General features: G+C 30.6%; 3 protein-coding genes and 1 long non-coding RNA gene across 9 annotated transcripts; 2 read left to right on the top strand and 2 right to left on the bottom strand.

Annotated features, from left to right (window-relative positions):
- Nucleotides 1-2184: 2184 nt before the first annotated feature.
- On the bottom strand, nt 2185-7659 carry LOC115876313. 3 transcript variants are annotated; one of them, XR_004049126.1, is made up of 9 exons: nt 7321-7659; nt 7135-7260; nt 6665-6827; nt 6031-6296; nt 5497-5713; nt 5320-5440; nt 5099-5239; nt 3198-3358; nt 2185-2536 (listed from the first exon to the last, which is right to left on the bottom strand). It is a non-coding gene; the product is annotated as an uncharacterized LOC115876313 (long non-coding RNA). The 3 variants fall into 3 exon arrangements; XR_004049127.1 differs by having other exon boundaries at nt 6031-6257; XR_004049125.1 differs by having other exon boundaries at nt 6031-6199; nt 7321-7655.
- A 2697-nt stretch (nt 7660-10356) lies between these two features.
- LOC115876311 lies at nt 10357-17200 on the bottom strand. Of its 3 annotated transcripts, none has more exons than XM_030892044.1 (12): nt 16930-17200; nt 16822-16876; nt 16366-16474; nt 14814-15028; nt 14433-14572; nt 13529-13792; nt 13301-13462; nt 12867-13071; nt 12267-12621; nt 11060-11154; nt 10678-10743; nt 10357-10625 (listed from the first exon to the last, which is right to left on the bottom strand). In XM_030892044.1, exons 1-12 carry the CDS (start codon nt 16996-16998, stop codon nt 10597-10599), a joined length of 1764 nt encoding a protein of 587 aa, XP_030747904.1. In that variant the 5' UTR covers nt 16999-17200; the 3' UTR covers nt 10357-10596. The 3 variants fall into 3 exon arrangements, with proteins under 3 accessions (XP_030747904.1, XP_030747907.1, XP_030747906.1); XM_030892047.1 differs by having other exon boundaries at nt 10682-10743; XM_030892046.1 differs by having other exon boundaries at nt 16933-17200.
- A 662-nt stretch (nt 17201-17862) lies between these two features.
- On the top strand, nt 17863-21167 carry LOC115876312 (elongation of very long chain fatty acids protein 6). The gene has a single exon (XM_030892048.1). It carries the CDS (start codon nt 18099-18101, stop codon nt 18957-18959), a length of 861 nt encoding a protein of 286 aa, XP_030747908.1. The 5' UTR covers nt 17863-18098; the 3' UTR covers nt 18960-21167.
- Nucleotides 21168-26373: 5206 nt separating this feature from the next.
- Nucleotides 26374-27367, top strand: LOC115876310. 2 transcript variants are annotated; one of them, XM_030892043.1, is made up of 2 exons: nt 26374-26850; nt 26919-27367. In XM_030892043.1, exons 1-2 carry the CDS (start codon nt 26559-26561, stop codon nt 27224-27226), a joined length of 600 nt encoding a protein of 199 aa, XP_030747903.1. In that variant the 5' UTR covers nt 26374-26558; the 3' UTR covers nt 27227-27367. The 2 variants fall into 2 exon arrangements, with proteins under 2 accessions (XP_030747903.1, XP_030747902.1); XM_030892042.1 differs by having other exon boundaries at nt 26386-26862.
- Nucleotides 27368-27428: the final 61 nt, after the last annotated feature.

Genomic DNA, 27428 nt, shown 5'->3' with positions numbered 1-27428 from the left:
TATGTAGGATATAGTAACACATTGAATTATAAAAAATATATAGATATTAACCAACAATAAAATTCAGTAAATATTCTTAACTCTAATTTTATATTTTAAGTAAATATACCTAAAACATATTTGTGCTTATTTTAAAAATGTGAAACAAATCTTTAAGCTACAGTTTCAGTCTATTTCTAGATTTGGAAATGGAAGAAGTAAACCTACTTTTATTATCCATTGCAGTTTGTTTTGATATGGGGTTTGTTATGCATACTTTAGGTATCACTATTTTTAATTCTCGAAATAACTTTTTATTTTGAATTTTGATTTTTAGTAATTCTAAGTTTTCTCGTGCTACTTTAACTTTTAAATTCTTAGATAATAGCTTTCGCTTATAATACTCTGAGTCACCGGGATACTGCCACATTTGTCTTCTAGGAAACTTAAACATGTGAAGAGTTGTCTCTTTTCTCTCCTGATATGTATTTTCATACTTTATTTCAATATTATGTACACCAACTTTGTTAAGATACCACTCAGTACGTTCCAATTTTCTTTCCTTTAAATTATCTGGAAAATAATGATTGTCTCTTTTCATCAGTTGTCGTCCGAGATCTGAGGAAATGGGAATAACTGGACAGTTTACAAATTTAATTGAAGTTGATGTTAGACAATGTATCTTTTCTTCTGTAAAATTCAGACTAACATTTTGTAAACCAAAATGTGTTAAAAATGTTTCTTGTCTAGGAGGATTTGCTTTTGGACAGTAAAAAATATCTCTCAATGGAATAATTGGGTATTTGTTCAGTTTATTATCACCATTCAGGGGAAAGATTCCTCCTGTCTTAATATTTTTAGGCTTCAATGTTGGCCTTCTTGTTTGCCTTAAACAATGTGACTTTGGCCTTTTCAGTCCTAGGCAATTTTCATCATTCACAAACGCAGAGTCGTTTAGATTGAAAGTTTCATTAGGTTTTTTAAAAAATTCACAACACTTGTATACTAGAAAGCGAAGAACTTGCATAAGATGTTCTCCATCCGAAGTTAAGCTTTGCTCAATTATTTTTTCAGAGGGCCACCAATCGGGCTTATTAAACTGCTTCAAACATAAACTTTTGTAGAGACCTCTAAAGTCTTTTGAACTTCGAGTTTCCATTTTAGAGCTACATTGTACAAGTTTTAAAACAAGATTTTCTAATTTTTTTCTACTCATATTCTTCACGCATTCCTCTGGAAAATCACCATTTAGAACCCTTAAAGCAGAGCTAGATGTGTCAGGATGAAACATTTTATACAATAATCAATAATCTGATTTATCTATTGATAAATTTAATTTTTTTTATCAAACAGTCCTTTTAAAACATCTTTTTTTAAGTTTTGACTTTTGACAAATGACAAAATGACATGACATGTATCATACTAAAGATAGCTAGAATTTTCTCCAGTGTGAAGTTGAGTGAGTCCTTGTCGAATACGTCTCTTTTTTGCTGCTAGGGCTAATATAGAATGATCTAGATGGATCTAGATGTGGTGACAGGCAGGGTTCGGAAGTAGTTAATTAAGACGTAATTTACCTGATTAACTACGTGTAGTTTTTTTCAAAAACTACGTCTTTTCCCGTTCATTAACTACATGAAAACTACGTTAATAAACTATGTATTGATATTATGAATAATTTTCCTTTGTATGAGGTGTAATAGGGATAATATGATTTAAATATTATATTTAAAACCATATTTCTTCTGTTTTATTAAATACATTATGTGTTTTTAAAGCTTCAAGTTATTATAACCTCACCTCAAACCTTTGATATTTGAAGGTAAAATACATAGGTTACATAAACTACACCCTCTACATAAACTACATTAACTACAAGTAATGTAGTTTATGTAGTTTTTAAAAGTAACATGTAGTTTTCCGAACCCTGGTGACAGGGCATACTATGTTTGCAGAAAACACGAGCGGCGTTCCTCGACCAGAGAGTTGTCAATTGCCTACCGCAGCCAGAGATAACTACGAGATGCCCAAGTCAATGTGTATAACTGGTTCTCTAATAGCTATATATAAAAATCCAATGACGGATCCGTGGAATCTGGAGATAGTTGGCGCTGCGATCGGCGCAAAGCGATTCAAAAAGCGCGCCTTTATTTGAATTTAAATATTTTTATATATATATTATAATTACCAAATAAAAGACTAATATAAGAATTAAATTATTTATTAAGAGATAAAAAAATAATATTTTCAAATATGTTACAATAAAATGATAATTTTAAATAAACATAATAATAAATAAATGGTACAAGGAAATAAAACAAACATTTGAGATACAAATGTTGCAGTAAAAAAACAGTAAAAAATGGAATATCCGCCTTTTTTCATATGAAAAAACCATGACATCAGGGAAAAAGCTTTACGTGCCATATGCTTAACGCACGTTAGGGTCCACGTGGAAACACAAACATTCAGCACGGCGAAACAACGTGGCCGCATCCGAAACTCCTTCCAAAGAAAACTTTTCAATACATTGACAAATTTTTATCCTGTGTCCATCCTTGAAAAAAAAAGTATTATTAGATGTGAATGAATTAGGGTTTCCATACATCCGGATTTGGCATGTTTTAGTTTTTATGGTGTCTGGGGTATTATGCGATTAAACTGTTTCACAAAATTATTTAGTTTTTATGATCAGATTTACCGTACTTTCTTTCAATTTCCGATTGGATTACCCTTAAAATCGATCGGACACCTTAAAAATTAAAAAGAACATTCTTTCTAAGGTTTCCATGTTTAGGTTTTTAAGGTGTTTATTAGGTGCATACCTAATTATAGTAAAATAAAATATATTCCTTAAAGTCTTAAAAAAATTGAAAATTAAAAGGGTTACAAAATATGTATTTCTTCTTTATGTATGTATATGCTAGAAGAGCTAGAAGAATGTCAGACTGTACTAATAAAAATTACACATAATTAATTGCAGTATGCCATATATGAATTCTCGTATAAGACCATATGAGGAATACATTTTTTTATTTGAAAGTGGAAGACAAAGACATATTATGAAATAAAATATCTTCTTTAATTAATATTATATTTAATGTTGAAATTTTGTACAAAAAATCAACATTAAATAAAGACAATGAAACTTGAAACTAATAGATGTTTTATTTCAGCATATTAATTTGTTGTTTATTGAAATTACTGGGATATATTACCCCATGTCATTTTCCTTAGGAGTGCATATTCCTTTTCAATACTATCCTACAATTGCTTCTTGGTCATGTTGCTCTAAAAACTGAAGAGTGTATATTTGTTTGATGACATATGTTTATGTTAACCCTGATGGTGCTGCAATTTGTTTTAGAACATAGTTCACCTAGAAAATATAATACTGGTTATGTCATTTTTTTATGTAATTGTGATATGTTTTGATCTGTAATGTGTTCTGTAATGTGAGCTGTTTTCATGACAAATTAAAAATTTATTCCTGTTGGTTTAATATATAAACAAACATAAACATTGAAAATTTGAAATTTTTAGTTTGATAGTTGTTAATGTTGACTAAATATCATATTAAAAGAAAATAACCATCTATTAAGAATACCGATATTTTATATGCTACACCAAGGATATTTTTATACTTAAATACTTCTATTAGTACTTCTTGAAAAAATATTATAATCTACGTCCTACATCCAATCTAAGTCCAATGAAAAATATCGAATTTTGGATTGTAGCATTATTTCAGAGAATCATAGTGCGTTGGAACAGATGGTTGTATGAACATCAGCATTTTCTACAATACTAAATATAATAGATTTATTTGGTATTTTAGTATTTGAGATTAATTCTATAAAATTTATTGTTCGTTCTTATAAATGTTGGTTTAATTAATTCACGGTTATTCAGCTCATTAGACACGGAGTAATGTACTGTAGCCAAACGATTAGATTTTTACAAATTGTAAGTTTTGGATTTGTTGTAGGACTATTTATAATTATTTGCAACAAGTACTACAGTGTCCCAAATAAATAAAAATATCAAACACTAGTTAAGTAGATGTAAAAGAGGACTAATTAATATGATCTCAGTATTCGAACTACATACATTAATTGACTATTTGCGTTGATTAATAATTGCTCCAGTACTAAAAAAAACTGAATTTTGTATGTGTATTAGACAATGTGGTAAAAGTAACACCTAAATTTTATGTCATTTTTTGATAAATGCTTATTTATAATAACAGAGACGTTCATATTCATAACTTTTTAATATATTGATTTCTGATTCAAATCTACATTTATTTATAATAATTTATTAACTAACACAATTAAATGTGATTAATTAATATTTGGGCGGAAATAATGGTGGTATATTTAATTAATGGTACACTCTTTTGCAAAGATTTAAATAGTTATCTCTTTGTAAACAAATGGGCTAGCAATATTATCGTTTTTAGCATCGGTACAGTCTAAAATGTCAATATTATAAGAAAATGCATTTTCTATGAGAATTTGAAGATATAGGTAAAACGTTATATAATACAATTAAATTGTGCATCTGATTCACGTAAAATATACAGGGTGTTCCATTTAAATTAAACAAGTTATTGCCGTTTAAAGCTAGTAATTATTTAAAATAAATTTTAATATAAAATAAAATTTTTAGACACTCTGTATAAGATAGTATTATTTTTATTATTGCAACACAAAATTTAGAAAACAGAAAAACTTCAGTACAATATTTGGTTTTAAAAACTTAAATACCCCTAGAGAAATAAAGCATTAAAATTGTTACTGCATTTTTAGGTGAGATAAACCTTAATCAAAGTTATCTTTATTTTAATTGGAGAAACTAAAAATTTCATAATATAGAGAGTGTTCCATTTAAAAAAATACAACATTGGTATTTTTTATTTATTCGGAACAATCTGTATCTTACAAAAGTACGTTTAAATTGTAGCTCTAATAGTCCTTAAACAAACCCAAATCTTTTATAATTTGGAAAAATTCAAAATCTTTGGCTACAATACTCCGTGTCGAATGAGGTGAATAACCCTGTATAGCAAGATTACACCTTCGATGGTATTAATCTGAAAGCGCTGTTAGTTCCTTACCTAATTTTTGAGTTAATATTATATTATCCTTTAAATTTATCCCACTATCTACTAGCACTTTTATTTTTCTGTTGGGTATAGACTCATAAGGTAAATAAGTATATAGATATTCTTGTGTGAATTTTCACTATCTTGAAATCACTAAAACAAAGGTAAATTAATAAATGAATTTTTTCCAATATGTGAAAACCAATATTGGAAGACAAAAAAAAATAGTTTACCAGATAGTCCGTTCTTTATGTTTTACCCTCTCTGATTGTATATTATCCTCTCTGATAGTCTTATCAGAAGTTGCAGTGAGGCTCCTTTACCCTATATTTCAGATTTTGTGACTGACATTTCCTACAAATATAGGGAATATAGGATGTAAATTATTTTATATTACGCTTTGGGATTACCTATGAATGTCGGCAGTTTTTCTACATGATACACAATGATGGTGCTTCAATTATGAAAGAACATGAAGATGATATACCACTTCTTAACCATAAGAAAAGCATGTTTTCCACAAGACAAGTGACGGATTCATCTGTCATACAGCTCTTCACCTCGTTTCCCTTTAGTAGTTTTGTTCTGTTTCTATAAAAATATCAGTTCATTCCACTTTAACTGTACCTACAAATTTTACATATTGCTTATCACCTCTATCTGCAACACGATCTTTTTATAAATACTTATAACTAAGAGATTATAAATACATGTGTAAAAGTTAATATAAACAATTACCTATTAAATTAAATATAAAATATAAAAAAATATATGTTCGAATATAACAAATTTATTTTCTAACTATTTTAAAATTGATTAGACCCGATTACTTAAAATTATTTACCAAAGTAGTAATAGGAAATATTTTATTTAAACTAGGATGTTATAAATAAAACAAAATAGTTTATATAAAGAAATAATAGAATATAAGCTTCTTTACTTACAACCATTTTTATGTTTTCTTTTTGAAAGTGAATTTTCTACACTGGTTAGTTCTTTTATAACTTGAATCACTTTTATTTTATTTTAACAGTGAATATTATTATTTTCAGGCCTATCTTCTATACACTTTCATGGTCATATATTTCTCTTGTCTAGCGAAACCTGATTATGCTGCAATGTTCAATTTTGTTATTAGTCCCATTAGAAAATAAAATACTGTATTTTTTCTCTACAAAATTACATAACATGATTTATTGTGCTGATGGAGCTGCAAAATATCAATAAATATTTTGAAATTAAAGTACCTTTGTATAAATCAAATGTGAGGACAGTTTTATACATACGTTGAATTAAAAAGAAAATGTGAATTTACAATTTTGTGATTTTTAAATGTATAGAAAAGTTAATCTTTAAAAATGGCCATATTTTAAAAAACATTGGTATTATTTGACATATAAAATATTATTTTAAAATTTAGTGTAATATTCCCTGCATATTTTATAAAAACATGGAAGTGAAACTATATAACACTTGAAAAAGAAGAAGATATGAAGAAAGATATGAAGCTAATTTACAACCCTGTATTTTAAATAACTTGAAAAAATATATACTAGAGCCTAGGGCTTAACTGCTCACCTGAATTAGTTAAATCCTGGGTAACGTTATCACAGAGTCATTCATAGAGCAGGAATAGTTATGTTTCAGTTTTATATCAACCAAATTTTACTATCATCACAAAACAACATAATTACAAAAGGCATTGTGTTATATTTTCAAAGATTCTTGTCATATTTTTGGTCTACAAATACAAAACATTATTAATTTTCTTACTCCTCAATTATTAAAATATAGCTGATCCTCAAAGAAAGTTAATATCTGACTCGAAAGTTTATAAACAGCAAATGTCCATCTACAAATAAAATTCACAAATGTGTTTTTAATATAGCATTTTTAAACAAGCTAAGCTGGCTAGCCTCAGGCAAAGAATATTGTATTTTCGTAGTAGAATTATCTTTGACTTTTTTGTCATGGCTTCTCCCATCACCGGGAGAAGAAAATTTTATCAGTTTTATTGCAATACTAAACATATGTTTATATGTACTTACTTTTCAGTATTTTTGGAAAATTATGCATTTTGGCTAAATTCTGGACTCATCTTTGTTATTTCCTCCATAGATCTATCAATACAACATTTTTCTTGAGCGAAATATAGGCCTTGTTCCCATGTTGGTCTTCAAATAAAAATTAACTAATTGCGTTGAAATTCACTAATTATTGTGGTTAATAGATACCTCTGGGTAATTCGCGCAATATATAGGATATTAGTGATCACTTAAACACACATAATATTGCTAATACAACTCAAATACTTTGGAAATTCGCAAGCGAAAAATCAAATCGACAATCGATATTTGATATGAGCAATGGCTGCCGCGGCGTCGCGTAGAGCGGGACTAGCGGGAGGCGGGGACTAAAACGGATGCGGAAATAAAAGCAGTAAAATATGTACCGGGTCATTTAAATTTGCGAAACAGCGCCCTCTCACTACAGATGCTAATTTTCCAAAGAAGTTTGATCTGGCCAGAGATCCGGCAGGCCTAATTCCCATATGCGCTTGATCGTCTCGTAGTTGTCTCTGCCGCAGCCTACCGACTACCGACTCAGAAAGTGGTTCCCATAGACAAGAAATATACTAAAGTGGGTAAAGGTGTGGATCCGGTGGCTGACCTTGAAGCCCATATTTGCTGGATTTGATCATCGATACTACGCAAGCGCACATCGTCGATGTTGCCAAATTGCAGTTTATTTTCGAATTATTTGCAGTTGAAAAAATTTTTTTTGAGTGTTAAGTGTTAATCAATAACTGTCAATAATAATACAAATTCTATAATTAATTTTATAATTTCAGATTTATCTTAATATCCAAAATTAAGGTAAGAAGGATAATGAAGATTGTGAAATGAAAGTAATATGAATATATAAAATTGTAATAATCACAGATGAGATATGAATAGAATAGAATAGAATAATTTATTGATGTCAATACCATACAAATAGTGGCGTACATAAGTCAAAATATAAAATAAAATACATATATAAAACACAATTAACTTAAAAATTAACACAAAAGACATAAATTTAAAACCATCATATTAGGTGGGTATACAATGACAGTTATATATTCTAGTTAATACATTGTAATATAAATATAGGGTGGGAGTTTCCAGTTTCCACATTCTGTTGTAGAGGGAATTTCCATCAAGTGAGATTAATATGTATATCACTCGAAAGAAATGGAAGTGGTTGAATAATAATAACATTTATTTATATATTTACACGAATTTTTTCTTATTAGAATTGTTTTATTTCTTTCAAGTTATTTAATTTCTAGTTATTTACAGACAGGCAACAATAGCTTTGATTATTTGTATTGATGTTTTGAAATACTACCATGACGAGTCTTATAGAACAATACACGTCAATGGGAGATAGAGGTAACATATTTTACCTATAATGTTACTAATATAATATACTTTGATTGTAATGTTTGTCGTAAAGAAGCTTGTCGATCCTTATTTGTCCATAACAAAATTCTGTATGTACAACATACATATACCTAATTTATTATTAAGAAAATTAGATTATATGATCTCAGAATTTTAAGAAATTTTTTTTAAGATAAAATAGTTTCTTCTCAACTGTAATATTGTCAACTTTGGCCTGTATTTTATCTATTTAAAAACATGGGATTGACAATCCCCTTACTAAAATACATACTGGAAGGTACCGATTAAGTTTCATTGCATCAAATACCTTTGCTATAAATCCTGGCTCACAATTTAAGGCCATTGCAAAATGCTTTTGAACTTCATCATAGATTTTACAAGAATAAAAGTGTAATATTGAAACAAAGTAACATTGTAAGCTTCATGACTAATAGTCTCATTTTTAACACTCTTTAAATATCATCTCGTTAACAATTATGAATATTATATGATTTTTTTCAGTGATTTGTGGCACAGATACAAATTAATATATGCCCCATAACAGTTTTTAAATAAGAAACTTCTGCCTACAGATTTAATTTTCTTATTGGCATAATACCCTTTCTTCCTATATAAATCTTGCCATTTTTTCAGTCCAATGTTCCTTGTATTTACAGTAGTAGGAATACTAAAAATGTTGACTATAGAACTTGATACTATGTTTGAAAAAGCCTTCATACCTGTAACTGTGCATAAATCTAATTAACTGAATTCTCCTCCTCTTGACACTCTGAACACTGCTGCTGCTAATGTTAGAAATATTTAGCACAAAACTACAACTACCTACAACAAACTTTACAATAAAAATGTTAAATTTTCGCTGTTCGATTAAAATACCCTATCTCATGTTTTCTTTTCCTCCAAATAATCTTCTTGTCAAGTAAGGACCAATCTTATTTGACATATTTCTGGTACACTTGAACTTGTGCTTTCATGGACACTATAAGAGTGCACTGTTTTACAGAAGCACGAACATTGATTCCAAGTATCTTCTTCCTCCACACGTAATAAAAACATCCTCTTTAAATGGCCACATCATACACTTATTTTTGACCATTCCCAATTACAATCACGATTTTTACAAATCGCCTTTAGGAAAACTAAAAATAAACCGTTTTGGATCATCTGTAAACACGATTATGTTGTATAAACTTACACATGAAAACTAATCATTTTTCCCGGCGTATTAGCTTTCTTAGAATGACTATGCAATATACAACAAGCGTTTTTGAATTAGTGTTTAGAATAATTGAGATAATAATAAATTTTAACTAGATAACAACACAAACAAAAAAAAAAACAAAACAAACAGATGTCAATTAAAGAGGGGAAGTGACAGCGAGACCTGGAAGATGTCTGCCATCTTGCCGTCGACAAAAATTTGGATGCGCACTCGTCGAAGCTCATTCTCCCACTTCCATATCTCTGTTTGTTCCATACTGAGTACTGCGAATATTCGCTTTCTATGATTTTGCGGTATAGCAAAAAGTTAAAATATTTTAAGCTTTTTAGCGATTTATTTTCGAATAGGATAGGTAATGCATGTTAAAAAGACTTTGTAAAAAGATAACTCGAATTGGGCGGGAATTGTTTTCTTTTGAATTGAGTAGATTTTCTAAGGTATATCTGTTTTAACGCCGCGAAATTAATTTGACATTTAGTTCCGCAATTCGGCGCTCGTGAGGTTGCAGCCTAAGACTCTCGTTAACGTTAATTAGTCGTTATTGAGCCTAGAGATCTATGGCCTAGACCCCGGAGAAAATAAATGAAATTTAAAATACATCTAATTTATATCATTTATTAATAATAACATACATATTAACATATTATGTATCAATTGTTTAAAACAGCAACGCAGTAAACCCTAGTAGAGAGTACAGTCAAAATATTTTATTCCTACCATAATGTAATACATAATAAACTTAAATATTTAAAAATACTCTTAATTTAAAACATAAAACGATAGCTGTTATTTAAATAGCATAGGTAAAATATCACATATTGTGATTCTGTTGTACACCATTATGTTACTGATGATACGGATAATTCTTCTACAAAAAACTATATTATATAAAGAATTATTATTAAATTGACCAGTCATACTCACACCAGGATTAATCTCGTCATCTAATAATCTGAGGAGGTGCTGAAGAGAGTCCGGGCTATCAACTAAACAGAAAAGACAATAAATTAGCAATTGGTAGTTTAGTTTGGCAATAGCAAAGATTAAGAAAAAAAAAATTATACTACCGTATGATCGAAAAAAAAACGTCGTCCAGTTGGCTTGGAAATGAACATTGATGACATTTCCCATATAATTTTACATATAAAATGACAGCGATCTTCATTTCATAGCCATAGCTGACAGTTTTTTTTTGGTCATATTGTACTAGGAGTACAATACAGTGTCATCAACGGTCATTTCTAAGTCACGTAACGCCTTTTTTTTTTCAATAATACCGTACATTTGTTTCATCTAACAGACCTTTATCGTCATTATGGATGGTTTGTGATTTATCGTCAAAGATGTCCTCTTCTTTTTTAATGAACGGGATTTGGATGTTCTCACTAGCCGGGTCCCTGCAAGCAGAAAAAAAAAACAAACGAATTGGACATTTTCATAATTTGATCCATTCTACTCGAGCGACTATTACAATAGATGCGAACTCGTACGAGTGAGTCGATTGTTTACCAACCAGATCTTAATATTCATAGTTATTGTTATTCAGAACATAATATGGATGCTGTAAATACCTTTTTACTGAAAAAAAAAACATTAGCAAATGGGTTGTAGATTATTTCTTATGTAGAATGTAAAAATGTATAAGGAGAATTAAAAATGGAAATTAAAATTTCTTCTAATAAAATCCATCCCATCAAAAAGATAGAATGTAAAAAATGCCAAGTGTCGCAATACAATTCTTCCACTATAAAAAGTTGTGAGATCTCATGTAAAACCAAGTCAGTTTATTTTATTTAATTTCTCTTTAAACACCTATTCAACAGTTTTGTTACTAATTGTTAGTATCAATATTAGTCATCTTTATTCCTGTAATAATTATAATGACTTTAAAGAGAAACCAAATAAAATAAACTGACTTGGTTTTACATGAGATCTCACAACTTTTTAAAGTGGAAAAATTGTATTGTGAGATTTCGTGTTTTCCGGTAAACTAGGGCAGGGGAATGCAATAAATTTTAAAACCACGGAATATATTTCCGATATATACAAGGTGTTCCAGGCTGAGCGTGCATTACAAGTTTCTATAGAAGTTCCTACAATATCTAGATAGGAGATTTTTTTCAAACAATTTTTTCACCAAATTTGGCGTTTAGGTTATACATTTTTTTTGACAAACAGTTATTTTTGTCCAAAAATTTTAAATATTTTTTTAAAAACGGTTAATGCCGGGTATAGAGTGTTTAATATCAAAATTCATAAAATTTTACCGAGAATTTAAATACGCAATAAAAATTGGGGTAGTCCTTAAATTAAGAAAGTTGCTGTCAACTTCCGGTATTTCCGAAAAAAAATATTTTTAGTCCATAGATCTCATTATGAAACAATGATGTGCAAAAAATCTCCGAACACCCTGTACATTTTGAATATCGGACCCATGAAAATCGGTCTTAATTCGTAAGAAACATATCAAGTTAAAGGTTTTTTTTCCGACAACTTGTTTTATACGTACGATTCATGATGCAGTGGCGCGTCGTCAGGATGGTCCGCGGGCGCCATGTCCTCGTCGTCCAGCGGTTCCGTCTTGATCTTGGCCAGGACCGGTTCCGGCGAGACCGGCTCTGCCTCCGGAACAAGCGAATCCGGGAAACCGGCGACCGAGACGCGGTCGAACTCGCTTGGCGGCGCGCTCGCCAACAGATTCAAACTGTCAAAGTCCGTGATAGCATCTTCCTCGTAGGGGTCTGGCTGTTCCTCTTTGAACCCGAACAAATCGTCGAACGGGTTCTTCTTCTCGTGGCTGGTCGCGGCCCGACCTTCTGGCGAATTCTTCTTCGTGTTTTGCGGTTTCGGCTCGCCCGGCAGACCTAGGAGAATGTGGATGAAAAATCTTTACAATATGTTACAGACCGTAAGCCGTAACGGGTCTGCTAGTAAGCGTATAAAACATTTCCTGAAAGATCTGGAAGACAAAAATATCAAACGAGACAGCGAAAATAAACACGATTATTGTGCGCACCATTTCAAATTAAAACTAATAAATTTCTTAAAAAATTATATTTTCTACCTTTACAGTGCAAAAACAGACTTTTACGGTGTTTCTCGGACTTACCTACTGTACCGTGCAGTCTTCTGAATCGGACTATTATAGTTTTGGCATACATTTCCTCGGCGCGAGTTTTTTGAAAGGCTTCGATGGCGTCATCGACTGTGTGAAAAGAGACAAACGCGTACCTCGTGTACTTCATCTTCTTCGCGAAACCTATGTCCACCCTCTTATTTTTCGGATAAGCCTTGTGAACTTTTTCTACCGTAACCTGAATTATGCCAAAAAAAAACATTGCATGTATTAATAAATCGTTTGAGAGGGAAAACTACACTCCATTGCACTAAAGCTGGCGATACAATATTTTAGCGTATTCTAAATGTGCATCTTAGATAATATAAGATCGGCTGTTGTACGTCTCGAAAAAGAACTAACTACTAAGCAAAATGTATGCTATTTTGTAAACTTTTCAAAAAGAGTCAAATAATATATCTTCTTACCTCCTGAGCTAGATTGCCCACATACAAAGTTAATGGATCGATATCTTCGGGACCCAGTCTTAAATCTTCCTCCCTGTCCTTCTTGGGCTCCACCGTCAAATATCCGTCGCCAAACTTGATTTGGTTCAGTTCTTCCATGACCTTGCCCACGTTGGCATCTTCCTAAAATTGAACGGCAAGTAATATTTAAATAAAACGCGAATTTGGCCGGTACCCCGATTTAATTACCTTTAGTGTGACGAAACAGAAGCGCGGCGTGCAGGGCAACTGAAAGTATACGTGGTCGATCTGGCCGTGCAGCTTGGACACAATTTCCCTGTTCAGTTCCTTGTCGGGAAATTTCACAATCAAAGACTGGCTCTTGTGCCGCCTGTTGTACTCCGTTTCCACTGCCAGGGCCCTCTTCGCCTGCTCCAGCGTCCAGCCCCTTGTCGACGGCATGCTTTGGGACAGCGGTTTTTTCTTCTTACCTTTATTCAGCGGCTCGTGAGGCTACAAAGAATCAAGCACCATATATGTACAGTCGACATAATTTGGCAAACTTTTCATTCGCATTTATCTCCCCGCGAGAGACGGTACATGTTTTTTGAAACACCCTGTATAACCAGGACAATTACGTACAAATTTAGGAGAGAAAAATTGTAATCTATCTAAAATGTTTAAGAATTTTCCAATTATGTAATGAATGTATCAAACCCTGATGCAAAAACTCCTAGAAGGAGTTATTGCCTAATGACAATCAATGACACTCACCATAATGCCATCGATCATATTTTTTCTGTCCTGCTATACAGGGTGATTTACGGCCATGGCATATTAGACGTTTATGAGAACCGCTGATAGGATTTTTTTAAACCTGGATTTTTGCGTAAAGGCACCTGCTCCATATGTCTAAATTATTTTCAGCATTACGGTTTTGCTGTTTGTAACGTAAAAATGCAAGACATTGCAACGAGTAGGTGCCTTTGTGTAAAAATCCAAATTTTGAAAAAAAATCTATCACCGGTTTTCCATAAAGCACCATCGCCGTAAATCACCCTATATAAAAGTTACTAATTTTTCTGATTGGATATGAATCTGTCAGAACTATATTAGGACGTTATTAAATATCATCATCACATTTTCAACTTACCTTCGGTGCCGTTTGTCTATTCTTAGTATAGGGATAATAATTGCGACCAGATCTATTGTAATTGTAATATCCTTTATACTTTCTGTTATACTGGCCCTTATACTCCTCTGCAGGTTTGGGACTAACGGTCGGTCTAGCTCCTGTACCAATATAAAACATTTACAGGGCCTGTACACCACTAATACACCTTAAAATCTTATACTATTTTTGCGTCTATACATTTCCTTAATAAAACACTAATTCAGATAAATATGTTTTGATAAGTTTAAAAACATTATATTTTTGATCTTGACTATCTTTTAACTTAATTTTAGTTAAACAAAAATCCTTATTAAAATTGATAAACATTTAACCATAAGTATTTGATTACCTAGTTCTTACCTATAGCAGTTTGAGAGCGAGGCGGTGCAGCATACAACGTATTATACAAGTCGGAGTAGTAATTTTGACTAGGATTAGGCGAAGGGGCTTCCTTGGCTGAAGATGAGGTTGAATCTGTTGGAGGCGGAGGAGGAGGTGGTTGAAGAAGGTAATTTGCATAGAAACCATTTTGAAAGTTGGACTGATTTGCACTGTTAAATGTAGCGTTACTTGACCTAAAAAAATCATCTTTCCATATGCATTAAAGTATCTCCATATACAAGGTGGTCCGAACTGTATTCGGTAAACTTCGGCAGTATATTCTGCAGATAAAAATAAGTAAAAAAGTTCCTGTAAATTTATGTCCTAAAATGCTTCGTTTCGGAGATACAGGATCTAGAAATTTCATTTTTATTTCGGTTTTATCCAAATAATATCTGAACTAACGTCGATATTTGGATGAAAATTATTGGTGTCTGGGTGTTTTTCAACATGAGAAATTTGACTTCGATGTCAATATGACTCCTACTTGTAGAGGGCGTCACCTACATGTTTTTAACTCTTTTCCTTGTCTATATCTATAATCAAAGCTCTTTTGAAAAGAAATATATTTTCTCCCATACCTGTATAAAATTACTGAGTGAAAAAATATTCATTTCCGTCGTAAAAAAGGTCTCTTGGTAAAAGTCGCTACGAGCAACTGTTTTCAAGACATTCAAATGTAAATAGTGACGAAAAATAAACATGTTGACTAGTAGTTATTTGACCGAAATAATAAATTTGGGAACTTTTTATTTTTCAAGCTAGTCATGAATTTTTATGAAAAAAAAAACGATAATACAGTTTCTGTTGAATCTTTGGAACAAAATACATTTTAAATTTATTATTTCAGACTAATAACTATCCAGTGAACATATATAATTTTTGGTAATTATGACATGTATTGGCTATTTTGATTCCAAATTTCTTGAGACCATTCCTTGTAGCGATTTTTACCAAGAAACCTTTTTTTACGTAAAAATTAAGGAAATGTATATGTTTTCGCTCAGTAGTGTAATACAAGTAATGGAAGAAAAGTTATCTTCAAAACTGACATCAAAATCAAATTTCTCAAGTCAAACATAGACTTTAGTTCAGAAATTGTATCTCCAAAACAAAGCATTTTAGGACATAAATTTATACAAACTTTTTACTTATTGTTATCTGTAGAATATGCTGTGATGTTTCGCGAATACCATTCGGACCACCCTGTATTTTGTGTTGCAAACAATTTTTTATAAGGATCAATTTTAGGCTGTTACGTAATTATTTAACAAGATATAGGAACCTGATAGAAATTACCCCTATTACCCATGCCATGTTTTGCTAAACAAACAAATTTATAGAATAATGGATAATAGACTAATCACCAAGGTTATTTCACTTAAAATAAATCTTAAAGTCGTAAACTGCTTTGATATTAATAATAATGTATCTGAGATTTTCTTCTTTAATTCTTTTAACTATACTGTTTTAAATTATAACTTAACTATAAACTGTTTTTACTGATAAATAAAAACACAGAATATCTTACCCTGGCTTGCTAACATCCTTTTCTAATTTTATCTGAGAATTCTCAGCATACCTATTATATGAATTAGGTGTTTGTCGATTATTTGGTGTACCTCTTCCTGTGCTCTGATCTTAAAATATATTATGCTTGTTAATTATTTCAACTGTTAATTAAATAAATAGATATTATAAGTGCTTGGAACTATAGAATCTGTGTCTTTTACTATATAATGAAATCAAGCTTTAACATCTATATCATGATATAATCCAATATAGATTAATCTATTTTCAGAAAAAAATATGTAAGCGGGTTTACCTTATAACATCAGTGCATACTTAATACCTACCTATAGCCAATTTTTATCAACAAAATCATGAAATAATCAAATAAAGGTATTTGAAATTCGCAGTCAAACGAGAGACTAAGAAACTAATAACAGACACATTTTACTATTTTAGATATTGTGGTAAAACTTACTTGAAGAATTTTGGTAATCTGTCCATGAATAACCAGTTCTCCTGTATGCCCTAGGCTAAATTAGAAAGAAATTATTATACTAATGAACTGATAAATACAGTAACTTACCACATAACCCGGAGGAGGCTTGCTTAAATCTACATTAGGTTGATTATTATCATTTCCTGGATTGCTCATTTTTCTATGAAGAAAATACTTAATTCATTCAATGCTCTTTAGAACCTATTCCTTTTATATATGGGTAGACTTCATAGGTGAGACGTGAGACCCGAAATGTTTTTCTCCTTTTTTAATAGTTAAAAAGAGGAAAAATCTGTAAAGGGTAAGTATTAAAAAAATAAACAAAACTCATGACAAAAATTGACGATTGACGTTTGGCTAAGTTGCCAACATGTTTATCCAATGTTTATCATATTTATCCTCTGCATCAGTGTTGCCAACAGTTTAGCGCATGTTCTGATTTTTTAAAATACGAATTTCATTACTTTCTGCTTGGAAAGTTTTGATTTTAAAATTTATTTATGTGTGACGCCAAATTTTCAGTTAGTTGATGTGCTGGTATAGCAATATTGTAGAGACCGGGCCAGAATAATCTTAATTTCAGGATAGACAGTTAACGATAGCCACTAGAATAAAGAGGAGCAAAGAGGAGAGTGTCCTTGGGACTTGGCGGAATAAGCCTATTCTTGTGTACCTAACTTTATTGTTTTTTTTTTGAATAGGGACAGAAAAAACCAGAGGGTGGAATGTGATTTAAAATTTTTCAAATATCTAAAAATGTTTTATAATGTTTTTTTTTTTGTTTTCTCAATTAAAGTGAATACATAAATCAAAGTATAATATGTATAATTTCTATAGAAAATATAAAGTGCCTATGTATTACCTTGTTTATATTTACGTTATTATAGACGATTTAAACGAAGTGCTGTGTATTTGTATTATTTGAAGTGATTAAAAAAGAAAAGAATATTAGGAAATTTTGCGATGTCCTGGGTGGAAATTTGAACGTTTTAAGGCGGTTTCTGACCGAAATCATGCGCAAATGGCGCGCAAACGGCCCAGCGAATGACACAGTTCGGGCGGGCGCAGCGTTTCGGCAATCGCAACGCAAGCTATTTGGCCGGCGGCCGCGACCAGTTTATAATCGAAGAATCCGTCGAGAAATTTACAGTTTCTAATAAGAGTAGAACGAAAGTGTGCCGGGTGTCGAGTTGGTAAACATACAGGTCCGCGGATTGTATAAGCGCTCATTTCAGTGAGAGTGAGTGCCCGACAAAATGAAGGAATACAATCAGGTTACATTGCCCAACTACACCTACGTTTTCAATTTCGAGTCGGATTTCATCCACCAGAAAACCAGGACCTGGATGCAGGACAACTGGACGCTGGGGTTCTATTATGTGGGCGCCTACATGGTGTTTATCTTTGGGGGCCAGTACCTGATGCAGAACAGGCCCAGATTCGAGCTCAGGGGCGTCTTATGTTTATGGAACACGATTTTAGGGACGTTTAGTATCATTGGTGCCTGCAGGACGGTTCCAGAGTTTTTGCACACTCTCACCCACCACGGGCTCTATCATTCGGTATGTGTGCCCTCTTTCATTGAGCAGGACAGGGTCTCTGGCTTCTGGACATGGATGTTTGTACTGAGTAAGCTGCCTGAACTGGGCGATACAGTTTTTATAGTCCTTAGGAAACAGCCACTGATTTTCTTACATTGGTACCATCATATAACTGTGCTTCTATATTCTTGGTTCAGTTATTCAGAGTACACCTCTAGTGCAAGGTGGTTTATTGTTATGAATTATTGTGTACATTCTATTATGTACTCCTATTTTGCACTGAGAGCAGCAGGATATGCACCTCCAAGACAAATAGCCATGGTCATAACTTCCTTACAACTGTTACAGATGGTTGTTGGATGTGCAATAAATCTGTGGGCCCATCAACTTCTACAAAAGAACATTGAATGTCACGTTACGCCCTTTAATGTAAAGCTGTCCATTGCCATGTATTTTAGCTATTTTGTACTTTTTGCAAGGTTCTTTTATACCACTTACGTTTTGAAGAGCAACAAGAAAAAGAATATCTCTGCTTCTACTGCAGAATATCCTTTAATGAAATCTAAGATTCACTAGGTGTTAAGTTGTAAAGAGCATTGCAGAACATTCCTGGTAGCAAGAAATGCATTTAATTTTAAAAGTATTTTAAGTATAAAAAAGTATTTTCCTATCTCTCGGTTCATTTAAAAAATTCATTAATTTAAGTAATTGGTAAAATAATGTTTTGTTAGAGTTCTAAATTACTACATCAGCTTAAGATATAGAATTATGCACTATTTTGATTAAAAAATATCAAAATACAATTAAAAAGAGTTTTAATATCTATAGAAAAAGATGATTATAAAGTTTTTTAGAAAGTTACTGTAGGATTATAAAAATCGTATTAATGTGTTGTCTATAAATAATTAAGTATGTCATGAAATTATTTTGATCGCACAATTTTTGTTACTGTTTATTTTATGCGTTTGTTATTATTTCCGTCAGTTTGATGGTCTATTCAAATAATTTATTTTAAGTAATATGGATTAGGTTAGCAATAGGCATTGTTATTTTTTTATTTAAGTAGAAATTAAATATAAATTGATATATTGCCAGTGATTAAATAACTTGATAATTTGTCCGTATTTAAAAAGAATATTTAAACTTTTACAAAACAAAATTTCAGAGTTACCTTATAAAACCTCTTACTTTTTGCATGAAAATAAAAAAAATGGTTTCTTTAGAAACATTTTTAAAATTACACTCAAGGACAGGAAAAACGGGCACCTTCAAATTTAATAATTATTTAGGCACCTTTAATTTTAAAGTTTTATATATTGTGTTCTAGTGGACTGATTTTGATAATTTTTTAAGGAATTTCATGGAATTTGTAGCTAAATTATTGACTTTTTAGTAAGTATATCTTTCTAAATTAAAAATGAAAGTTCCCATCTGTCAATTATACGAAGGAAAACAAAATGTTGACATTTAATGAAAGTTTGGAAAGCAATGAATTCAGAAATCATCATTTTGACATGTAAATTTTTTCTCGATAGGTAGATTGTTTTTTCTTTCATCTCAATAGCTTTATTTGTTTTGGAGATATTCGCTTTTGAAGAAGACAATAAGATTTTTTCGTATTTGCTTTTTGTCCTATTCAACAGACCTATGAAATATTGTTTATGATTTTTATGTAAAGCCATCTCTACTAGAGTAAACGTCGATAAAACATAATAATATGACTTTTTAACCATAATGAAATTACAAAAACAATAAACACTATTTTAGTGTGTTGATGAGGACCCAAAAGCGAAGGCATATTTTCAATGCTAAAATCTTTACTGTTTTATTCAAAAGCGAACTCAAATAGAAATAAAGCTATTAAGACGATTAAAAACAAACTATCTGGAAAAGACGTACCTAGATGATAAAATAGTTTTTACATTCTTTGCTTTATTAATATATTCCACAGGGTGTTTCAAACATTCACCAAAATATCAACATTTTGTTTTCCCTCGTATAATTGACAGATGGGAACTCTCGCTTTTAATTTAGAAAGATATACTAAAAGGTAAAATAATATAGCTACAAATTACTTAAAAAATCATCAAAATATGCCCACTAGAACCAGGTATTATATTAAACTTTAAAATACATCAAAATTTTAAGGTGCCCGTTTTCGTACCGGTGAGCGTAGAACCCGTGTGCCAACTGTGAAATTACACGCACATAATATCATAATAACGCTTTGGATGAAACTTTGTTTTGTATTAGCTTATTATCGATAAATTTCGTATTTGTAAAACTATAAAAATAATTTTAGAAGTGATATTTTCCTTGGGTATGAAACCTTTGCGAAATCGTAGGTATTATTCCATTTAAAGTAATAACATAGAACCTGTTTTTATACCTATTTTGGAATTTTTATTGATATAATTTAATGTTCGTAGAATGGTTTGTGACTCTTTGTTTTCTGGGCTAGTCATTAGTTAATATGTACGACTTTGCTATAAGGCATCTCAAGTTTGTAATTAGTTAAAAAAAAAAACGCTTTTTAGAAAGAAATGTTGCAAACGACACATTTCTATAGAGTAACAGCCAGTTTGTTATGTAATTCTTGACTAACGCGGGTTGTTAAAATAAATTCGATGGATATCGATTGTGATGGAACTTCACTTTCATGCCGTGCCACACGGTGTTATAAATAAGTTTTGTTTGTGTTGTACATACTTGTATTTTTACATTGATATATTACGTATGTACTTATAAGAAATGGTTTAAATAAATTGCCTAATTTGTTTAAGAGTGTTTTTTTTTCTATATAAGTAAATTTTTACGCTAATACTACTACTATCGAATCAAATCTTCCGACTCGACTTTCTCTCTTCTGCTAAATAGTGGCATACTATAAAAATACCAGGAAAACTACTGCATCAAATTAAAAAAAGGATTAAATATGGACGATCCATAAAATAATTTAATATTCATTTGTATATCTTTGACCCCTATACCTAATTTTTGTATACCTATTATCTACACTATATAGTATTCCATTTGTTTTTTTAATTGTTTTATTTTTTCTATATTTTGGAAGATTTTTAACAGATTAAGAGTTGTTTCACATGGAGCGGGCCGTCCGTTGATTGAACAAGTACCACGAATTTATATGAGTATTTTCACATGGGGGCGGACGATCCGTCCGAATGATGTTGTCCGACGGCCATCCGTCGAGCCCTTGCTTTGACATCCACGCCCATATGATTTTATTCGTATAAACTCATGGTAGGTACTTGTCAAAGTAACGGAAGATCCACAGGAGAAAGTACTCCGTCGGACCTTGAAAATACACACGATGGTCCGCGCGGTTGGTCCGTTCCATGTGAAACAGCATTAATTACGTTATTAATGAAAAAGATTAGTACTTTTAAAAAATCAAGCATAAAATTATTTAAAGGATGTTAATTGTCATTTAACTGGGTTTTAAAAAGAAAAAATGTAGTTATAAATTATCCTTTTGGGTCAATCTATTATCATAACCGGTTCCTCGGCCTACCCCTCATTAATGGGTTAATTTCCCAAAAAAAAACAATAATTAATATTCTGATCACATACAATTGAATTGCTTGATATAAAAAATTCAGTTTATTAAGATATACCTATATGTATACATACCTAAAAAACTCACTATTGACATTTTGAGAAAATGCATTTTTCTTAAAAATTTTGGCTTGTTCTAAAATGGTTAATCCCGTTTATACTTTTCCGAATTTCCTTACCGTTTCAGAGAAAATTAAAAAAAAAACATGAAAATATTGCTGAATTTTTTCCAATTAAAATTTCCAGTTTCGTTTAGATGGCTATTATTTTGCTATTATTAATTTTGATTAACGTCATATTTTTTGCTGTTCCCAAGGATCACATTTTCCGATAACTGTTATAATAATTTTTCCCTAATATTCAACTAAATAAATTTTGTACTTCTTTAACATTTTGAAACAGCCAAAAATATGACATTAATTAAAATTCTATCAATAACAATCTATGACTGATAACGAAATTATATTTCCATTGAAACGTGTTTTGATTTTTAGGACTTCAAAAAATTCAACTATTTTTATGTTTTTTTTATTCTTCCTTAAAACAGTATGGAAATTTGGAAAAGTATAAACGGTATTAATGATTTTAGAATAAGCAATACTTTTTATGAAAAATGCATTTTTCTCGAAATGTCAATAACTTTTTTTTTCTCTTGTAAAGACAATATGAGGACATACTGTATGTTAATATAGAGGTCAAAATTGAAACAATTCTCGAAATTTTCTCCAAAAAATGTGTTAAAAAAGTAAATCTGATATTTAATTTTAAACTTAATTGTGACCATAACTTTGTAGATTGTAAAACAATATGTAACACTCCTTTAATATAGATAATAAATATAGACTACAATACTAAATGAGTCATTTAATCAAATATGTGACATACGAATTTAACAATTTAATTAAAAAAAGAAACTTTGGAATAAGAAAAATTTGTTGAGGAAAACTATGTCAATATTTTAACAAAGATTTAATTACTTGTATACGTAGAAATACGCATCTGCTGTTTGCATAATTTTTACTTAAAAAAAGAACTTTGTAACCTATTATTTGTTATTTGAATTTGATGTTTAGAGTAGATTACCTCTATTACCACTAATACCACTATACCTACATAAAGTAATATCCGAGTTTGTTTCTCTGTTTTTTGTGACGTCCAGGTTTACAAGATTATACCTATAATTAAAGGTTTATTTATTACATTTTAATTTAAGTAAATGACGTAAAATACTACTGACAATAGAAAAAAAGATGACTTATAATTATTTCGATAATTACTGCACACGTACATAAATTGAGAATGGCAATGCCTTAATTAGATGGTGTACGATACGCGAAAATTGTTATGGAGAACGTTTCAAACCTGTAAACAAAAATTAAGTGACCATTAGCACCGTAAAGATACAAATTAGTGCTAAATTTAAAAATTACATTGTTTTTTTTGCTGTTTCTTTCATAAAAGTTGGTTTACAAAATATCTTAATATCTCTCTGAATTTGTTTTTTATAGGTAGTATTTCTTGTTAGTTACATGTTACATGTTACATGTGTAAATTTACCTAAAATCGTTATCATAGAAAGTTATTTTTATTTAAGTCAATTGCTGGTAACCAATCTATTCGGAAAATTGTTATAACCATATCTGATCATAGTTATTTATCTTCTATTTCCAAATTTGTGACATAGGTATGTTTGGTTCTATTGTACAATATGATCGAAAATAAAACCGCGTCAAAGATGGCTCTGAAATGAAGATCGCTGTCATTTTATATATAAAATTATAGTATGAGGAATGTCACCGATGGTCATTTCCAAGCCAATTGGGGACCGCGTTTTTTTCGACCATACGGTATTTTGCATTTAGAACGATGCTTATATCCTTTTTATTTTTTAACTCTTAGGTAAAAAGTAAATAGTGTGTGCCTGCTTAAAATATGTGCGATTTTTTCTTCTTTGCAATAAAAAACAAGTTTGAGGAATAATTAAAAACTCGATGTTTTTTGCTGATAATTTTAAAACAGGACCTACAGGCATGATTTGATACTTACCTCCGATGGCCGAAATATGCAAAATATCTTTAGTATTTTTCGAATATGACGTAAAAGCCTTTGAATAACGCAAATGAATTTAATGAATAACAAAATAGCTGTCAAATATTTGAATTTAATTAATTAAGAAATTGATCATAGGAAATATTATTTATTTCTCGAAAAAACACACTTAACATTTTTAATCGGAGTGTTTGAAAAAATGGAATCAAAAAGATAGATTCTCTTGCCTTAACAAAAATTAACCATTAGAATTTAAATTGTCATATTATTTATATTTTGTATACCTACATAAAATACTCATATATCCAAAATTCCAATAAATATAAACACACTAAGTTAGACTAATTATTATTATAGTAATCATTAAGAGAAAGCGAAGGTCGATGAATATATTCTTAATATAAATGCACAGAGTTGTATATTAAAAAAAACGTTCCTCTGTAAGTAATTTTCCTCTAGGAAGGATCGTTAAGGAAATTATTGTGATTTATTGTTTAAATTTAATTACAATAATATGTTTTCTATTGTCGTCAGTGACGAAAAAATTGAAGTTACAAAAAACAATTTAAAATGTAAATAAATGACAAGTGTATACGGAGAACAATTATTAACTGGTTTCCATAAAAAATATTATTTTTAAAGCTATGAATTATGATAATGTTTGGTAGGTACATTTTATACAAATAATCTGTATATTTAAATAAAAGGCCGTATATTCGATAGACAGATTAGTGATATTTAGGTTATATACAGAATGTTCCATTAGTTGTTGGTTAGGTGGGTTGGTATATAAGGGGGTATGGGAGAGGGTTAAAAATTTTAAAAAACCGTAACTACAAAATTACATTAGCTAGCGAAACGCGGTTTTCAATTTAAGAATAGGAATAATATTTGCAACAAAATTTGTAATAACATCAAAATCAGTCAGAGTCGCAGTTTTTGAGATAAAAAAAAATTGGAAAAATTCCTTTATTTTTGAAACTAAAAGAACTGCCTACCAACTTTTTATTAACATATTTTAGTATGGGCGGCTATACGCGCCTCCCGGCACCAATTTTTTATAATTTAATTACATATGTTTAGTTTTCAGATTTCTCCCTTAACTTGTAGCTTGTAGTATATAAAACGATATTACTTGCCAAATTTCATATAGTTCTAGGTCGATGGAAAATATCCGATAAATGTTGATTCTCTTGAGAATGTTGAAATATACTACGTTTGTGCGGCATAAACGGCCGTATTTTTTTTACGTTAACTTTGCAGTTTGATTTTTTCACAGCTTCAAGGGACTGTAGATCTGAGTATATGGTTTTAATTTCAACTTGATAGCTCCACGCTCCACGTCCAGACGGACGGGTTCCGTTCATGGGTTCCGTTTTTTGTTTTTTCCCTTTTGAGGTACAGACCCTATATTTTGTTAAGTGAAAAACTGTCCATGTAAAGCAGTTGAAATTGATTTTTAACGGATCATATCTCCGGCAATGTTGCAATGAATAATTCCATATAAATATTTTGTAATTATAATTATTATGTGTTTGTTATTTCACAGTTATTCTATCAACATAAACGGTATAATTATTTTATTTAAATAATGATAATAAACCAGACGCTATGTCATAGGTCTATTCCTTTGGTTCATCTTAAAGTAAAATTATTTAATTTTAAAATATCTATTTCCGCAATCTACTTCGTATAAGTTAAGCCAATCAGCGCTAATTAAAACTAGTTACAGCTAGAGCAATAAAATTTTATTACACCTTTAGTTAAATATGTTATCTTTATTTCAAGCAGTGTTCTCTTTGTTATTACAATAAGCAATAAGGCTCATACGTTGAGATAGTATTTGTTTCTTGCAAAAATTAAAAAATGAAATTTCTATGCGGTAGTTAGGCATAACGTAATTTTTAATATAAATAATGCGTACCTACATCTACATACATATAAAATTTTAAAAAAATCTTGCAGACTTTTTATTTTTACGTAGTTAATATCAATGATGGATTTGTAATAAAGATCGCTGCTATTTTATATGTAAAATTATATGGGAAATGTAATGGATCGTCATTTCCAAGCCATCCTGTGAAGCCATCTGAATGCCGTTTTTTTTCGATCATATGTGATCATACGTTATTGAGCCCAAGAAACTCAAAATCAAATGCTTTATTGGTTGCCTATGCTTAATACAAATTTTAAATTGAATTTTAATGTCAACATATACAGTGTAGCATGTATAGGGCATTACCGGAGATTTTATAATAAGATGCGTAGGTACAAATTTGGTGCAAATGCATTTTTTAAAAACGTTTTTGTCTTTAAATTATTCTGGTCGCCCTGGTCAAAGTCCTGTTACTAACGTATGTTATCTGTGGTACTGACAGATGTTGACGTCTGTCATTTCTGTCAAATTTTATTTTATATTTTTTTTGTTACTTTTTTGTATATATTTTTTTTGTCTCAATTGTTTTTAACATAAGAAGTATCTATCAAAACATTGTCTAAGTACTATAAGGCATACAGTGATATATGTATAGGTAATCCGGATAAATATAAATGGCATTAACATCTGTACAATACATGGACATTTGTAATGAATTAGTATCTAGTGCAACAAATACCTCTTTGAATCTTTTAAAACATAACTTCCGAGATGTTATAAATTCTAACAGAAGATTCTGCAAAATCGAAAATATACACAGTTTGTTCAAAGTATTAGAAAAAAGGGGCATTTTATGTGTTGAAAATGGGTCCATATTGAAACACATAATTGATTTAATCGCTCCCAATAATCAACGTATCCAAACTATACTTAATTCCAATTCTCGGAACACAGGAGTTACTAGAGGTACTACAAGAGGTTGTAATAAAGGTTTTGTAAACTTGGAGAGTTATAATTTATAATTAAATTTTCAGTAATTCCACCTGTCTCAGATGACTACATTGAACAAATTCATGATTTAATTAGACTTGAAATGGGCGATAAATGGAAGGAATTAGCCAGGGCACTGAAAATTTCTGAAGGAATTATTGATAATCTTGATTCCCAACACAGGGGGAATATTCCAGAAATGGTTAAAGAAATTTTAGAAAACCATTTGCAAAGGCTTAAAAATAATCCCCATATGTGGAGATCTAAACTACAGCAGGCATTGGTCTCTGCTCGTAGAACAGATCTAGCTGAGAGAGTTGACAGTATACTTGCTAATAGCAATGCCAGTTAAAAACCTATATACCTAGTTAAACTTATTGTTTTACTTGTCTAATATAAACTTAAAGAATAATATAATATAAATATGTAATATACTATGTAAGTTGCATTAATTATTATAAGAAAATCATGAATAAACTTTGAGAAATAAAACACAATTTCACTATAGATTTATACCTATGTATAAATTCAATTTTAGTTCAGCAAAGGTCAAT

The sequence above is a fragment of the Sitophilus oryzae genome, unplaced genomic scaffold (genome assembly GCF_002938485.1).
Source record: "Sitophilus oryzae breed Bouriz unplaced genomic scaffold, Soryzae_2.0 scaffold_1430_pilon_pilon, whole genome shotgun sequence".
NCBI classification, from domain to species: Eukaryota; Metazoa; Arthropoda; class Insecta; order Coleoptera; family Curculionidae; genus Sitophilus; species Sitophilus oryzae.
The sequence above is the reverse complement of the archived record's forward strand: the minus strand, read 5'-3'. Positions and strand labels throughout refer to the sequence as shown.